The sequence below is a fragment of the Neocloeon triangulifer genome, unplaced genomic scaffold, assembly GCF_031216515.1.
Source record: "Neocloeon triangulifer isolate White Clay Creek 2 clone unplaced genomic scaffold, ASM3121651v1 ptg000009l, whole genome shotgun sequence".
NCBI lineage: Eukaryota > Metazoa > Arthropoda > Insecta > Ephemeroptera > Baetidae > Neocloeon > Neocloeon triangulifer.
In genome coordinates this window covers 5,220,560-5,237,614 of record NW_026775551.1, presented here as the reverse complement: position 1 = coordinate 5,237,614, position 17,055 = coordinate 5,220,560, and the positions used below count along the sequence as shown (strand labels likewise).

The 17,055-nt window shown below is 36.8% G+C and overlaps 3 protein-coding genes across 5 annotated transcripts; 2 read left to right on the top strand and 1 right to left on the bottom strand.

The window, feature by feature from the left end:
* Positions 1–408: 408 nt before the first annotated feature.
* LOC132195230 (uncharacterized) lies at positions 409–5,419 on the top strand. 2 transcript variants are annotated; one of them, XM_059617079.1, is made up of 8 exons: positions 409–746; positions 2,010–2,191; positions 3,788–3,924; positions 4,061–4,261; positions 4,318–4,524; positions 4,578–4,700; positions 4,757–4,940; positions 4,996–5,415. In XM_059617079.1, the coding sequence occupies exons 1-8, from the start codon at positions 619–621 to the stop codon at positions 5,049–5,051; spliced, it is 1,218 nt and encodes a 405-aa protein (XP_059473062.1). In that variant the 5' UTR covers positions 409–618; the 3' UTR covers positions 5,052–5,415. The 2 variants fall into 2 exon arrangements, with proteins under 2 accessions (XP_059473062.1, XP_059473063.1); XM_059617080.1 differs by lacking the exons at positions 409–746; positions 2,010–2,191 and adding an exon at positions 3,210–3,555 and having other exon boundaries at positions 4,996–5,419.
* A 22-nt stretch (positions 5,420–5,441) lies between these two features.
* LOC132195229 (2-amino-3-ketobutyrate coenzyme A ligase, mitochondrial) lies at positions 5,442–7,806 on the bottom strand. The gene is made up of 8 exons (XM_059617078.1): positions 7,528–7,806; positions 6,947–7,158; positions 6,786–6,887; positions 6,521–6,728; positions 6,284–6,467; positions 6,030–6,222; positions 5,800–5,977; positions 5,442–5,744 (listed from the first exon to the last, which is right to left on the bottom strand). The coding sequence occupies exons 1-8, from the start codon at positions 7,565–7,567 to the stop codon at positions 5,587–5,589; spliced, it is 1,275 nt and encodes a 424-aa protein (XP_059473061.1). The 5' UTR covers positions 7,568–7,806; the 3' UTR covers positions 5,442–5,586.
* LOC132195231 (uncharacterized) lies at positions 7,769–10,775 on the top strand. Of its 2 annotated transcripts, none has more exons than XM_059617082.1 (8): positions 7,769–7,826; positions 7,944–8,090; positions 9,006–9,067; positions 9,139–9,230; positions 9,284–9,431; positions 9,987–10,132; positions 10,185–10,269; positions 10,436–10,775. In XM_059617082.1, the coding sequence occupies exons 1-8, from the start codon at positions 7,805–7,807 to the stop codon at positions 10,466–10,468; spliced, it is 735 nt and encodes a 244-aa protein (XP_059473065.1). In that variant the 5' UTR covers positions 7,769–7,804; the 3' UTR covers positions 10,469–10,775. The 2 variants fall into 2 exon arrangements, with proteins under 2 accessions (XP_059473065.1, XP_059473064.1); XM_059617081.1 differs by having other exon boundaries at positions 10,182–10,269.
* The last annotated feature ends 6,280 nt before the right edge of the window (positions 10,776–17,055 follow it).

Here is a 17,055-nt window from a genome sequence, read left to right as displayed (position 1 = left end):
TCTATAATTATTATTCCTCGTTTAATGAAGAATTTATAATTCTATAATTCAATCATGCCAAAATAATTTTATGTTTTAAAGTTGTAACACGAAATTTTTAACCAAAAATAAAACAGTTTTTACATTAAGTATCAATACATACAAAAAAAAATTAACGCTTATATATAAGCTAAGCTCCGTGCAAAAAATGTTATGCAATTTTCATCAAGATCATTTTTTATTTGTAATTATCGGGTTTGCTTGTTATGAACACTAAAAAAATTTACCTAAATTGCTGCATGTTCGAATAAATATGAGATTTGTTAAAAATATCCAAAACTATTGGCAAAAACCTTCAAAAATGTATAGAAATTAAAGGCTCCAGCGCCCCCTTTGACCTTGCCCGTGTACTACATATCAATAGTTACGCCCCCTTTTTCGCCGCAGAGAAACAGAAGAGAACCAGGTGTGTGTTGTTTTGATTGTGCGTTCGGTTCTCCGTCTTGGAGTCGTTATCAGCATCGACTAGGAGCGGATGAGCCCTGATGCGGTGATAAGGGCGGCAGGATGACCCTGACGAGCGTCAGCAGATCACGTGGTGTGCGATAAGGAGTCGTGATAACATGGCCGTCTTCTGACATGCAGAACAACAACAAGGAGGCCTTCCAGCTGCTGCCCGCCTCCGCGGCCGCCTCCGACTCGGACTCGTCGCAGGTGGCCGAGTTCGCACTGCCTCCGGCCCCCAGGACCCGCAGAAAGGTCCGAAGGTGAGTTCAAATGCGTCCTTGGCCATCAACATGCACTCCTAAGTATAGAGCATGTGTTTTCGGCATTGCTTCACACTTTTGCCAATTCACGCGAGACGAGCGTTTGTTTGCCAAGAGTAAACATTGCAAAATAAGTTGCCAAGTGTGCGAGAGCAAAAGGCAGATACTGTACTAGCACTGAGTAATAAATAGCAGTAGCACGAGGAGTATGTATCATCTTTTTATAAGCGAAAATTTAACAATGAAAGTACACATTAATTAAATTAGTAACTTTTTTATTGACGCCTTTTTTAAATTCTATAAATTAATTATTTAAATGATGCTAATTAGTTATTAAGTATTACTTAATTGATACTTGGTTCATAAAAAATTATTCAAAAACTGACAATGATAATGAAAAATAATGGCAGCAAGAAAAGAAGCAGAATAAAAAAGTGTGATTAAATATTTAATCATTTAATCCATTTGTAAAGTTTTAGTTGAAAAGTGTATGTAGCGTATTTATTATTTGTATCAGAAGGCAATAACTTCATTATTTTTAATTTTTTTGGGATGTATAGAAATAAATGATGGTGAACATAAAATAGCTTGATAAAATAATTACATCTTATTATATTTAGTATCACTTCACCCTGATGAATTCTGCAAATTTTTTATTATTTGTATAAATGAATTTGCTTTCAAAAAAATAAATATCAAATTGGAGCAGAAAAAATGAAATAATATCTATTTTGTTACTTCTAACAGAATTATTTTGAATATTTTAAAAATAAATTATGTACTATTATTTCTGAGACCCACACTGTTAAAAAAATCAAGCAGAGAGAAATTTTAGGTGGTTAAACTAAAAATAACATTTAATATTAATTTAATGAATTTTTACACTGCTATGTTATTGTAAACTAAATAAAAATAAATTTAATTTTTAAATTTATATTTAAAATTGCGATTTTCAAAAATTAAATAAAGTTTTAATGATTTTATAATGTTATTAATTATTATTTAGTTACAAATTATTTTCTTTGCTCTCTGCTTCAATTTCTGGGGGTGGATAGAAAATTTTTTCATGGCCTTTACTCGACTTCTATGGCAGATAAACACAAGACCTTGTCACCAATTCTCAGGAAATTCGTGCTTTGTTGATTTAATCCTTTTCCACTTCAATTCCATTTCCCTGTAATTAAAAAAAAATGTCTTTTTCGTGAAACAAACAACGGAATTTTTCTGTTTTCAACTAAAAGTTTTTTCTCCTTTTGCTTTTAGACGAGTCAGGAGTCGAGGGTCAAGAGAGCCCGGTAGCATTTGCTGCTGTGCGTCTCCCGCAGGTCGAGGATGGCCCGTGGCTCTCGGTGTCTGTCTGGGCGTGGGATGGATGCTGGCGATCTCGTGGGTGGCCCTGGTCGCCCACGGGGATGTCGCCAATCTTGACGTCAAGTTCAAATCAGGTTGGTTGCTTTTGTTTTCAATTGAATTAATTTATTTTTCTCCAAACAAAGTGTAAAGATTTTCTGAAATGCAAATGCTTTTTAATTAAATATTAAAATTAATTTCTTTCACACGGTTATTGTTTTGTCAATTCTTTTCATTTGGCTTTACTGGCAAAGAATAATAGATAAAAAAAAGAACAAAAATTTAATTTAATTAAAATTTATGTTCTATTTTTTATCCTTCATTCTTTGCCATTAAAGCCAAATGGAATGAAAATAGAAACTTGTGAATCACATTAATTTTAATATCTTATAATTATTGTGTTTCAGAAAATCTTTAATCTTTACACCTTCAATTGATTAAAAAAGAAGCAAAATTATGATTAATATTATAATATTAATTATTGCATTAAAAATTAAAATTTTTGTTTCATTTGCTGCTGGATTAAATTATTATTGAATATTTTATTCTGATTCGCTATAAAATGCAGTTTTTAATAAAATATGTACTTATTTATATCGCCACCCAATTTATTGTACTTAAAAAGCATAATCAAAAACATGAATTTTTTTTTAATTAATTTTTTTTTTTGCGATTTACTCAACTCGATATTTTGTTTGAGAGGCACCTGAAGGGAAATAGTTTCGCCGCATTCCCTTTATCAGGAGAACATACTTTCCATTATGTTCTGTTGACAGTAAAAATTTTTGATCAAAGATAACAGAAAACAACCCGTTGTGAGGTGTATAGTAATTAACACGCTATGTACCTCCTGCCGCTGGCTTTGTCTATCGCAATATTTAGTTCATTCCCCTCAATTTTTCTCCACCGCTTCTTTCCTCTTTGGATTTTTTTCCGCGAGACGTGCAATTTTCTCCAAGCACCTCTTGGCCGGAAAAAAAGACAAAGGCGACGAGGAGTTTTTTTAATGGCAAAAAATGGGCTCGGCGAGAGCGCCCTGCCGGCCGTCTGGGTCTCCAGCCTATTGATCTGGTGGGCCCGCCGCGATTTTGCGCGTGCGCCCTGTCCGAGCTGGAGAGCAGTGCATATGCAACCCTTGCGGCTGGTGCCTGGCAGCGGCCACTGATGGCCCCTCGAGTGGCCAAGCGCATGAAGAAACGGCGCGAGCTGGACGCCCTCGTGGCCTCCGGCAAGGCTCCCGCCTCCTCGTACTGCTCCAGCGACGACGGCCCCGACGGAGGGTTGCTTTTCGACGAGGCGCGCCCTCGCAGGCGAAAACCTCCCCGCGGCCTTCGGGCCCTCAAGGCTGGGTGCGGGGCCTGCGTGGTGGTCGGCCTGCTGCTGGCCGCCGCCGCCCTCACCTGGCTCTTAGCCGACGTCCGAGCTCAGGTGGCCGCCCTCAGGGCCCACCTGGACAGAGGTCTGACACCCCTAAAACCAATTTTTTTCTTTTAAATGTCTAATTAGCAAAAAAGTTAAAAGTAACCATTTTGCACTTTTCTAAATTTCTAAATGCAAATTTATATGGTTTATTCCCTGATGAATTTTTTACATAATGGATCTGTTTCATACTCGTCTCATTCTGCCTCAAGCAGCAATTTCGTTGATGGTCCTTAATCGATTTGTAAGTCCGTCCTTGGCTTTTGTTCCAGTGTCTTCTAGTTGTGATGGGGTGAGCAACGATTTGTTCCAATGCAGATCAAGTTCGAGGCAACTGCAGCTCAACCAAACTCACTTAGCAGCCAGAATTGAAAATATCACGGCCTTTCTGGCAAATATGTCCAACCAGGTAAAGGAAATGAATTTTAGATTGTAATCTTTCAATGCATATTTGGCAAAAGACAATTTTTTTATACATTATCTTAAATTGATGGAAATAAAAAATTTAGTATTCTAATTGGTTGATTCTTAATTTGTTCTGCCAGCTTAACAGCGTCTCAGAAGGTCTCCAAGAAGTTCAAAAGAGGGTTCAGGAGGCGCCCCAGTTGATGACCATTCCGAAAGACCTGAAAGATCTGTCCAACAGTGTGGCTGACCTTGGTAGTCAGATTGGTGAGATGAAATCCACATCGAAACAGCTACAGCAGCAGACTGGAGTCATTACGTCCAACCTAACTCATTTAGAGGTTAGCTTGTTTTATAATAACATCAAAAATGAGACTAATATAAATTTTCATTGCAGACATTTATTAGTGAGGTGAACAGCACTTTGCAGAGTCGGCAGTTGGTAGGCGCTTCGAAGGCTGGCAGAGAGGCAGAAAAGTCCAAATTAGAGGAGCAGGAAAAGTGGGCTAGAGATTTGGCTACTCTGACAAAGAACGTCTCGCAGATAAACGCCAGTCTGAGCAACAAGTTGGAGTGGATAAAAGATGACTTGAGCAAAGATCATGTAAGATTTTTGAAAACTGAAAAAAATAAATTTGTAATGGTGGGGAAAAATAGAAACTGATTGAAGCTCTGCAAGACCTGGGTCAAAATCTGAGCGCCAAAGTCACCACGTTGGACGCAAACAGTAACCAAATGAGTGACCAGCAGAAGCACAACATGGCTACATTTAACACCCAGGTAAATAATTTGCCTATTAAAATTTGATTAAAATTTTAAACCACTCGTGTGCTTAGCTGGCTGGGACCACAAGTCAACTGTCGGAGTTTGATACAAAAGTTGGTAGACTGCAGGAGCAGTACCGAGTGCTGCTGACAAAGCAAGAATATGTCCTAAACAGGCTGGACCGCCTGGACGCCCAGCCAGCCAGCCCTCTTCCTTCCTCCACTGAGTCTGTTGTTTCAGTATCCAAATCTCCAGGTAATATTGTTTTTTAAAATATAAATTTAAACTCACTAATTGTTGCTTTTTTTAGTTTCTTCGGCTTTGCCCTCTACAGAGAAAGCCAAGGACAGTCCAGCAGTGCCATAAAGATCCTTGACTATCATATTTGGTCGATTTTTCAGCAGGGTGCATCTCGGGATTAACAAAATGCTTGCATTTAATTAATTATGGATTGTTTGTCAGCTTGATTCTCATTCAGAACTTAGCACTCGACGAGTGTTTTTGTGACCCTGCCCTACTTAACCAAAGGACTTATCTCTAACCTCCCAGTTAGTGATCTTTAGATTTGTCTTTGTTTGTGTCCATTGGAGCTCTGGACAACCCCATGCAACACGATAAAACAAAAGACAGTTTTAAAATCGTGTATTCTATATCAAGTCATTTGAAATTTTAATCTAGACTTATTAACGACTGTTGATTAATAAATTTTAGAAACAACGAAATATATTGTTTTAATAACTATAAAACCAGAAATAATTGCTGGACCACCCTATTATTATTTTATTCAAAAAATAAGATCACCATCGTTTGTACCACCATGAAAATCAATGAGGTGATAATGTAAAGGAACAAAATGAGATTGCACATACATAAGTAAGTATTGTAAAATGGTGTGTGTGAATTATGAGATGACCTTAAGCTCTTTGCCAATCCTAATAAAAGCGTCCACAGCTCTGTCGATGTCTTCGTTCGAATGAGCAGACGAAATCTGAACTCGGATTCGGGCCTTTCCTTGGGGAACTACTGGGTAGCTAAACCCAATTACGTAGATTCCTTCAACTAAAAGTTAAAAACTATCATGATCCTGCTTGAATTTTGAGACGAAAAATCTTACAAAGCATTTTGTCAGCAAATTGAGAGGCAAGTCGGGCGTCCCCAAGCATGACAGGACAAATGGGATGCTGCTCTCCAGCAATGGTGAAGCCAGCTTTGGTCATGGCAGAGCGGAATCTGGCAGTGCCAGCAGCAACTTTTTCACACAACTCCGAGCTGGAGAGTAAAAGATCAAAAACCTAAAAAATCATTTTAAATTTCGTTAAATTTTCAAATATTTCATTAGTGTACCTTGCTAGCGCAAGCAACAACTGGAGGTGGCAACGAGTTTGAGAAAAGATATGGCCTTGACTTCTGTCTAAGCAGATCAATCAGTTCTTTAGGCCCTGTGGTGTAACCTCCAGCTGCGCCTCCAAGGGCTTTTCCAAGCGTCGAGTTGATAATGTCAACTTTTCCGTCGATTCCAAAAAACTCCTCCGTTCCTCTTTTGATCAAAATAAGAAAAACATTGTGTTTGATATTAATTAATTTATCATCATAAATACCGGCCAGTTTTTCCAAAAAATCCAGTGGCGTGGCACTCGTCGATAAAAGTTAGAGCATTGTATTTCTCAGCCACATCACAAATGGCCTTCAAGGGAGCCACATTACCGTCCATCGAAAAAACTCCATCAGTCACAATAAGTTTTGTTCGAAAGTCTCCAGCCTCCTTTAGCAAATTCTCAAGATCTATTTTATTTTATTATAACTATCACGAATTTATTTAATTATGACAAACCAACCGCTGAGGTCACGATGCTTGTATCTGTACTTCTTGGCTTTGCACAGCCTAATCCCATCAATAATTGAGGCGTGATTGAGTTCATCTGAGAAAATTGCATCTTCTGGACCCAGCATAGCTTCAAAGAGGCCTGCATTGGCATCAAAACAACTCGGGTACAGAATCGCATCTTCGCGCCCGTGAAACTCTGATATTTGACGTTCCAATTTCTGGAATTTGAAAAAGGCTTATTTTTTTTCAAATTGGTTGCATATCGTTCAAAAGACCTTGTGGATTGATTGCGTGCCGCAAATGAAACGGACAGAGCTGAGGCCGGCTCCAAACTCATCCAACGCTTTTTTGCCAGCATCAACTACTTCAGGGTGACTCTGAAAATTTATTTTACTGTTATTTTATTTTTCGATTTTTTATGAAGGGAAGATCGTACAGAGAGCCCAAGGTAATTGTTGGCACAGAAATTGAGAATTTTTTTGCTGGAGCCATGTACAGAGATTTCGACGCCTTGTTTTGATGTGATGATTCGCTCGGCCTTCCATGTTCCCGCTACTTTGATGTTGTTCAGTTGCTCTTGCAAAAGTCTCCTGAAGTCTGCCTGAGCGTGTGACGATCTGACAGAGGTCACAGACCCAGCTCTGCACGCTGCAATAAATTACATAATACTACATTGTGCAGCAGAAGTTATGTATATCACTGTGAAGAACGCAGTTGCATAAATTTGCTCAAGATTTTACTAATTAACATATCATAAAGAGATCACAGAAACATATTAATAATCGTAATCAATGTAATTTATTTATGTATAATATTGAATGTATGGATGATGTATTTGGGCAGAGAATGCCCGGTGATACATTAATAAACATGATTTGAAACTATTAAAATAAAGATAAAGTATGTCTGTTGTGCATGATGTATTGTGGTATTTGTCGTATTATTTGTGCTTGTGAAAAGACAATAAAATAAAAGCAAAAATAATAAGTATATAATACTATATTATGTTCAACCTACCAGCAGACGTTTTCCAAAGAAAATTTGCGCTTCGAAGCATGGCTCGTCAATTAAAAATTAAATAACAAGGATCTCTTTCGTTTGATTGCGAATAATTTAATTTTTAGTAAAGTTAATTATTATGTTGTACAGAAAGTAATTAGACCGGCTGACGACTGCTGTTGCCAAGTTGTTGCTGTGACTGTTCAGCAAAAATCGTAAAAATAATGAAATAGAACCACGCCTCCCATTGCACAATGGAGTTTTACAAAGGAATGTATATCAGCAAAATTAAAGCATGAAAAATAGTATCACGAATGGTAAAAAATCTTTAAATTTTTCAAATATAATTAGTTTAGCTATATTCTTAATCGTAGTTGAAGCTATAAATTTATAATTGTCCCAAATTGTCCTTCCTCTATTATCTTACGCTTTAGTCCTTCTTCTTCTACCCTTTCCAATAAGGGCAGGGCACACTGCGCACAACAAACTGCGCAGGTCCACCGTGATCACTTGTGTTTACAAAAAAGCTCTGCTCCAAATCAAAATTCGTCGGAGAAATCTAGTGCAGCTCGTGGAAAAAGGTACATATATTTTAATTTTGCTTTGATTGATTGTATTCCTTGCATGTAACAAATTCTGTAAATCAAAATTAAATTTGAAGTTCAATTGTTTTTGTACGGTAAGTCCTTGAAGTGACATTGCGTAATAATTCCAATAAGTAGTGCTGCATTACAGCGCAGAATTGCAGATCAAAGGGGATTATTAAATTATATAATCATGGCTATCAGGTGGATTTCAGATTTTCTGATTCGGCTTTTTTTAGTTACTTCCAAAATCTTATCAATGCTGTTATGCACACAGAAAATAATGCATAAATTTATGTTTTTGAGAGCTATGTAAATGAAAATTTTGGTAATCAAACACATATTATATAACACAAAAATTGTATTAACTTATTTTGAAAAAAAAATTAATGCATATTTGAATAACAACCAACGTTTTCAAACTTGTGTAAAAATTATAATTTTAATTCCAGCTTTATAGTGACAATTATTTCCTAGACAAAGGACAAAAGTTACAATTATATACATTATTGAATTAAGAACCCGATAACAGCTTTATCACTTAAAACCACAGTGAATGATGTGTCATTATATACATATAACATGACATTGACATTATACATCTCGAAATTGATGATAACACTGAATTATAGGGGAAATATTGCCACATTTAATAAGAATAATTACACTGCCATATAAAATTTATTTTTGAATTTTCCTTAATTTTGCTTGTCTGCTTGTATAATGTTTAATAACTAATTAGAATTTCCTAGTTATTTATTGCATGAAGAGTGGTTCAGGTTTCCTCATTTTTCTAGATAATCAAGTAGTTGTGTGGAAAATGTTCAATAAAAGTTTCTCGTCTCAGCCACTCTCTGCGCTCTTCTCCTTTTCTTTTAGATTGAAAAATAAATAAGGAGATGGTTGTTGCAGTTGTCCGACCTCTCCTCGCCGTTTTCGCCACCCGACTTTTTTCCTGCAGATTCAGCGTCATGGTGATAAAAAAAATAATACATTTTGTGAGCTATATATTTTATTTCTAATGATTTCATTTAAAACTTTGCAGGCCAATGCTGAGAACTGGAAAAGCGCATCGTCCATTTACGATTTCACGGTCAGGGACATCAAAGGCAACGAAGTTCCACTTGAGAAATACAAGTAAATATTATTTGTTTTACGGAGGCATCGAAAATTTAATTTGTTTTTCACAGGGGCCATGTTTGCATCATTGTGAACGTCGCCTCCAAATGTGGCCTCACCGCCACGAACTACAAGGAGTTGGAAGAGTTGCGTGAAAAGTACCACGAGAGCAAGGGCCTGAGGATTTTGGCCTTTCCCTGCAATCAGTTTGGAGGCCAGGTAAAGACTGTTTTGCCATTTTAAGTTTAATTAAAGTCGATTTAACATTAAAAATTTTGTCTTTGTAGAAAGCGCTTTGCAAATAATATAAAATTTTTATGTGAAGAAATTGACACTCAAGGAGGTGATCATGGAAATGGAGGTCTCGGGCTTTTTCTTTGTCGTAAAAAATTATTGTATTTATTAAAAAAAGGCTCTACCAGTTTTGGTCACGGTCTGCAACCTTATTTCATGGGCAAGAAAAATACAAAAAAAAAATAGGAAATAGAAGAAAAAAAAAAGATTTTTTTGTTAAAATGTGTGTGTTTTTCAATTTCCTTTTTTTATTTTTCTTGTTCATGAAATAGAGTTGTAGACCGTGACAAGAACTGGCAGGGCCATATGTTATTTAATTAAAACAATTTTTTTTTGTAACAAGGATAAAGCCCAAGTCGCAATATAAATTTTAGACAATTTAAACAGTTGCTCTTACTAACCTTTTTCCAGGACAAGAATCGACTTGTCCGTACTTGGAATTTTTCAAACTGCAATTATTATTATTATTTGGTATTTTAGGAACCTGGCAGCTCCGAGGACATTGTCTGCTTTGCGATGAAGAACAACGCCAACTTTGACTTGTTTGAGAAGGTAGATGTCAACGGAGACAGTGCCTCACCCCTTTGGAAATATTTGAAGCACAAGCAGGGTGGAACTCTTGGAGAGTAAGTGTAGATTGAATATCAATTGGAAAGAAATTTTCTATACTTTTAGCAGTTTCATCAAATGGAACTTCACCAAGTTTGTGATTGACAAAAATGGCCAGCCGGTTGAGCGACATGCACCGACCACGGAGCCATCGGTGAGTAAATTTTAAAATTTTTCTACAGCAGATTTGCATTCACTCGTTTCGAATCAAGCTATTGCTTTTCCAAGCAACAACGGCTAAAAAACTTCCCATGAATAACATCCTCTTTAAGTTCTAACATTAAAAGTAAAAAATTTTAAATGGGATTTTTTTGTTTCAGAAATTTGAGAAGAATTTGGAGAAATATTGGTAGAGGCGTGCAAAACATGCAAAGTTCACATCTGTTGCTTGGTGCCATTGATTAATTATTTTATGCGATGTTATAACTTTTCCAAACAGTAGATGTGTGATTAAAGCCAAATAGTAGTTTTTCATCCTTGTTGCAAGACTGCAAATTTTCACTATGTAGCACTGCAGAATTTTTTCACGGATCCTTTTAGTCTGTCTTTTAACATCACCCACCGTTTTACAGAAATTGTTGGCATTGAAAAGAAGAAAAAGTGCATTTGTGTTTTGTTGATTAACATTGATTAATAAAAATCTTCTTTCTCTGCTACTGATATAGAAATTTTAATTTTATTCAACTTATAGTTAACTTTTAGGTGAAACAATATTTTTTGGTCAATTTATTTACTATATGCATTGTTATATCTCTGGCCATCAATATGCAGCTATATTTAAAATACACAATATAAAAAAAACCTCTACAAAAGTAGGTGATGAAATAATTACATTCATTTCCAAAAATTCTTAATTGCCTTGGCCTGCGCATTACTACACACAATAAAATTAAAAAAGGTGCTGCTAGAACATTAATTTACAAACAAGAATTGGTCTTTTGAGAGCAGCCGTGATATTAACTTTTGGCAATCTAACAAAAGAAGTGGTGCTACGGAGAGCGTTTTTCTTGAAGGAGAGTCGCTTAGCACTGCTCTCGGCTTTACTCGATCTGTTAATTGATGTGAACGTCGATAAGCCATAAGTGATAAGGCACGCTTTCCCGCAGCACAAAGGCGCAGGTTCTGCCCTTCGATTCCACGCCAGCTGAGCTCAGTTGGGCTCCCTTGGAGCGGAAGATATTGAAGGCGGCCGAACAAAACCCTTTTGTCAGGGTGGCGCTTGTCTTTATAAAGCTGCTTTCGTTCGACACCGGCCATTGTTGCTACAGATGATGGAGTTTGGAATGCACTCCGGCCATGCTTAAATGTTAAATGTATACGGTATCATGAGGGTGGCCCCGTGTGCGTAACCCCGAAAACCCCTTTCCTGTTAAAATTGGCTGGATTATTAATTGTTCAGAAACTATTCTACCCGTGATTTTGGTTCTTTATTTCTAGCAAGTCCCCTAATGACGTTGCAAATTCTTGAAACTACTTCGTTACGGCAGTTAAATTTGTTGGAAAGGGAATTAAATGCACTTTGATTTTCCTCAATTAAAATATTCAAAATAGTGTGAAAAGAAATTGTAGGCGCCGAAAATAAAATAATTTCTCTTTCTCTTCAAAAGCTAAAAATAAACTAACGTTTAAAATAAAATATTACATCATTTAGAACACTGAAGTCGCATTGGAAGTGTTGCATTGAAGTTTAAAATTTAAAGAATACAAATTAATTTTAATATTAAAACCAAATTATACTGAATTTTTTTTAATCTTTTTAGTATATTTAATTTAGTTCGTTATCAAATAATATATTTCCCCATTTCTCAAACTTTAACATGAAAATTTGAATTTCTCAATTAGCGAAGTTTGGAGTTTGAAGTTCTGACAATGCGAGCTCTGTCTCTCAAAATTAGCATTCTTAATCTTTATAATTATATGTATACCTCTTCGCCCGGAGCCTGCACTTACCTAAATAAAGTCTGCCGTATCTACATCTGCATAATGGCTGGTTCGCGATGCATATTATTTTAATGGGGCGGGAACACCATTGGAGTCGGCCGCCTGCGTCGAGTTTCACATCTCATTGCACTCATTCCGCGTGCACTCACTCAGAATAATTAAGATCTTAATTTTATTTCCCGAGCAGGGAGCGGTGCGATGCGCCAAGAAAGCAGAAGAGTGCACCTTTTGAATAATCTCCCCGTGTCAATAAATATTCATTGGATATTCTTGCAGTTAGTGCTTTATTTTTCTCCGTATACAAAAGTAATAATAAATATTCATGGTCACTTTTGAGATTTAAAGTTAAAGGCAGAAGGTGATCAATGTATAAAATGGAAGAGAAGAAACTTAACAAAACGGCTATTCAATTAATTCCTCCCCCTTTCATACCATTTCCATTTTGTATGGTTTTTCGGAGATATTCAAACAGAGCTTTTGAAGTTAACCCGTATCACAACCGAAAGTCGGGCTAATCAGTTTTTTTAATCGCAACACGACGGCGGAATCGGATTTTTCGCTCCGAGGACGCCGCTTTTCCGATTGAACTGAAAGAGCCAAGTGAGGCGCCGCCGCCGCTTTTTGTGAGCTGCACATTTTATCTCTTCCACCTGGTGCCCCCGTTCGAGGGCGGCTCGTTTCGTTTTAATCACGCACCAGTCCTGACCGAGAATCAAAAGTGCCGGTCTTTGAGACGCACATCCTGTAAATAATTTTGCCAAAAGTAATTACGCTTTGATCTTGTAATGGCGGTTCAGAAATTAGAGAACTTGCCGTGCGGTGAGGCTCGGCAGCCCCATGTTGAAATTTATGCTGCGCCGCCGGCCGCTCTTCTCAAGCCTGCTGCAATCTTCAATAAAGGGTGAGTTTTCCTCGTCGTCTTCCCGTCCTGCTTTGTATCACACGCACATCAAAGTTGATACATTCAAATGCACCCGCCAGAGAGTGTTTGTCCATAAAGTTGAAGCAAGTGCATGAAACGAGTGAAGGACGCCGATGTACTTTAGCAGCATTTTTTAATGCAATGCTTTGCCGAACCTACCACTTCTCGTGTTTGATCTTGAAAGCAGACAAATGACTATTAAATTTGAAAATTTTCACTTGATGAAAGACATTTTTCCTTAAAGTAAAGTAACTTATCTTCTAAAATCTCATTGAACGCAATAAACATAAATTTAATTTGTACCAGCAACGCCCCATACTTGTGTGCACAATCGGCCTGGTAAGTAAGTACTTATTTTTGCAAAGAACTGAAATGTGTTTGAAACGTCAGGAAGCGCATCGTCTTTACTTCACATGCATTTCTTGCCTCGTCACAAAAGAACGAACTTTCACATACCTCGGATTCTCTTGATTATATATAAAAAAAATTAATGTTTTCCTGTTTAAATTCTTGGGAAAGCAGACAGATTTGGAATAATCATTAAAAATCTGAGATTTAGAACATCTTGATTTTTACTTCTATGATTCACAATAAATAAACAATTTCTAAAAAAAATCATTAATATCATCTTTGCGAAAAGTTATATAACTAAATAACAGAAATATTGGAAATATATAACCTTCAATTCTCAATTAAGTTTTTAATTTATAAAAACGCTATAGATATGATAGTTTAGTGTGCGATGCACTAAATTCTGAAAATAATGAAATAAATTAAATATACATTATGTAGTTGAGAATTTTTCATAATTTAAATTCAATTCTCGCAAAAGTTGCACAAAAATGATAAAAAAATCCGGCCTGTTTCAGTGTCATGAAGGAAATGAGTATTAATGCCGGCAGCGCTTGCTGAACATGAACGTGTGCGCCAGTCGATTATTTATGCAAATCAGTATTGGTGTCCTGAGAGACACGGTGCGAGAGCCAACATGGCTGCTACTGCCACCGAGCTTATAATTTATGCATATTGCTCCATTAGTTTGAGCATTATTCCATAATTTTGAGTGCGCGCCTAGGGGGATGAGTGTATAAATGCAAAAGGTATAGAGAGAGTGAGGCCGTCCTTCTCCAAATCTGCCAGTGGCACCTCCAAAAATTTGTTCACATTTCATAGTCAAACAGGCAAAGATAGTATTAAAAAAATTCGATTTAATATTTTAGTTTTTTACTGACAAAAATATAAACATTTTGTAAAAAAAGAAAGTTTTAAATCTCGAATTAGTTCTAACAAGAACTAAATTTTCGTCGGCGACTTGATGCATATTTTCCCGAGGGAAAGCGGCAAATTTCGTCATCACATTGTCTTTATCAAGTAAAACTCTCATCAGTTTTTCTTCCCACTCATCCAACTTTTGAATGCTTAAGCAACAGCCGTGGAGGAAATCTGTGCAGCAGTTGTGGCACTTATGCAACTGGGAGGGCCTGCACGAGGAGCCGGTTGCATACCGACGCCTTATCCGGCGTGCATGTTAAATAAGAGACGCGTCATCTGCCGCTGAGAGTCCCGAGGGACGATAATTTGCATCGCCGGGGGTGGATGTGACCAGGCGCTTTTTGCCTCCGGCGCCTGTCATTTGCATGCGAACTGCCTTCGAACTGCGGTAATCCAGAAATTTGCTTCTTGCAGCGCCTTTGTTTTCATACAATGCGAGATGGATACAAAATTTGACTCGGGGAAATATTGGACAGACGTGATGGAAAACAAATATCGAGTTTGTCTGCAGGTGTTATTTATCGACAGGCGCGTCGAATTTTTCACCCCCGACGACTGTATTATTCTCGAGACGATCGCTCCATCCACCTTTGGAAAATTGATATTTACAGCGCACTTCTTCGCTTCAGCTTTGCTCGAGAAAAATAAAAAAATAAAAACGCTTATTGATTTAGAGTTTTTGGAGAGCAAATAGGAAGAGACAGGTGTTGCTACAAGTTTCAAGCAGAATTATTTACTGAAAAGTAATTGTAACATGGAAATTATAGAAAAAAAATTTCAGACAACGAACCACTCCACTTATTTGTTTATTTATTTGTCACAAAAAGCATCTACCTCTTGAAGGCGCGTTGATGAACTTCAGATCAATAATAGGAAGGTATATTGAAACATCGTCAATATTATTATAATTTAAAGCATTTTTTATTTTTATTTTTTACTTTGTGTTAGTTTTAATCTGTAGTGGGCTGAGAGGATTTCCAATCATCAATCAACGCGTATCTGTCACTCGCCGCGACGTGAAATACGGCAAAAAAACGCGTCCTGTTAATGGGCGCACCAGAGATTCAATGATGGAACTTTTATGAAAACGCGGCAGCAAAATCGTTTTTAACGAGCGAAAAAAGTGGCGCACGGATAAAACGAGCCGCAGTTTCCCTAAACATGGTCACGTGTGTTTTAAATCAACATATAATATTCCCATTGGGAAAAGAGCAATTAATTCTGCATCAACCGGTGATTAGCATGTGGGCGAGGGCGTCGAGTTGCGCGCATGCATGCCCATAACGGCGCTAATGAGCGCAATTACAAATCATTCCTCCGAATGGTCACGACTAACAAAGCCAATTTACGCGCAGGTAGAATTGCACGCTAATAATTCGCTTATCTGCGTTATTTTTGTGAGCTCTGAAAATATTGGATTCCACTAGCGTGATTCAATGGCGACTAAGCAAGCAAGCACCACTGCACCTGATGCTACTTGTAAAAGCTCTAAAACAGTGATTTCAGACTCTCCAAACAAATCGACTTCTCTGATAAAAAAAAAAAAAATGATTGTTAAGAGTATTTAGAGAAATAATTTTTAAATAAATCTTGTAGTTGTTGTAATTTAGTTAATTTTATTGTTTTACCTGTGGCAATGAAAAAGCTATCAAAGCTTATATTTGTTTTCCTCCGTTTCAATCAAAATTTGCTGTAATATAAATCCTGATTTACAAAACTGGCATAGATGAGAATTATGATTACGAATGAAAAAGGTTTGAAATGTATAAAATAATTCCTATCCAAATATCCAATAAGTTGTTCATTTCTTGGTTTTAAAAAACTAGTATTGTGATTATGGTTACTCTATATTGATTCTTGGCAATTTCAGCAACATAAAATTTTTGGTCCATGAGAAATATTGATAAAAATAATTAATTTCCTATTGTTTTTGACGTAGGAGGAGACGAAGTTCTCCACAACTGCGGCGGTGGAAGGGAAAGATGCAAATAAAGTTATCTCGGGCCATAAAATCGGGAATTTGGTGCGATTATTGTCGCCGGCTTTGGTCGGGAATAAGTATAGGCTTGGAGGCTGCGGGCAAAAGGGATGGCGCGGGGTGCCGGGGGTGCGGCTGCGAAATCATCAATTTGCCGCAAATCCCAGCCATATAAGAAAAGACTCGAGTCACTCCTCGTGCCAAAATGGATTTCGCTGCTCTGCTGCTGCGCTGGCTCGCGAAGATTTCTTTCTAAAGACGGGGATTTACTCACTTCATAATTCAGGGTGGATTTGGAGGTGCAGCGGAGGCGTGAAATGACGCCCGTATCATCGCGCTAATGACCATATAAAGCCGCCGCCGACCCAATCTGCCTGCAAAATCAATAACACGTTCATAAACGTGATGGCCCTTTTCGTTTTGTTGAAAAATAGAGTGCCTGGGATTATTCTGGATCTAATAACTATCACATTATTTAATTTATGATACTATAATTATAATATTGTGGTTTTAATTGCTTGACAATTTGACTAAATGACAGTAAATAATATGAATTCTTGACAATCAATTAACATCTACAGCAATGGAACTTTGAATTTATAAAATTAAAATTTAATGAAAAAAAATTTAAAATGTGTAAAAAGTCACAATATTATTAATTAATTAATTAAATAATTTCAACAAATAAAAAAAACATGAATTTAAAGGAAAGATTGTTGTGTGTGAATTAAAATGACATATTTTACATAAAAAATAATTCTAGCACTGTTTCTAGTGTCATTTTTTTTTAATTCCAGTTAAAAATAAAACAAAAAATATTAGAATTT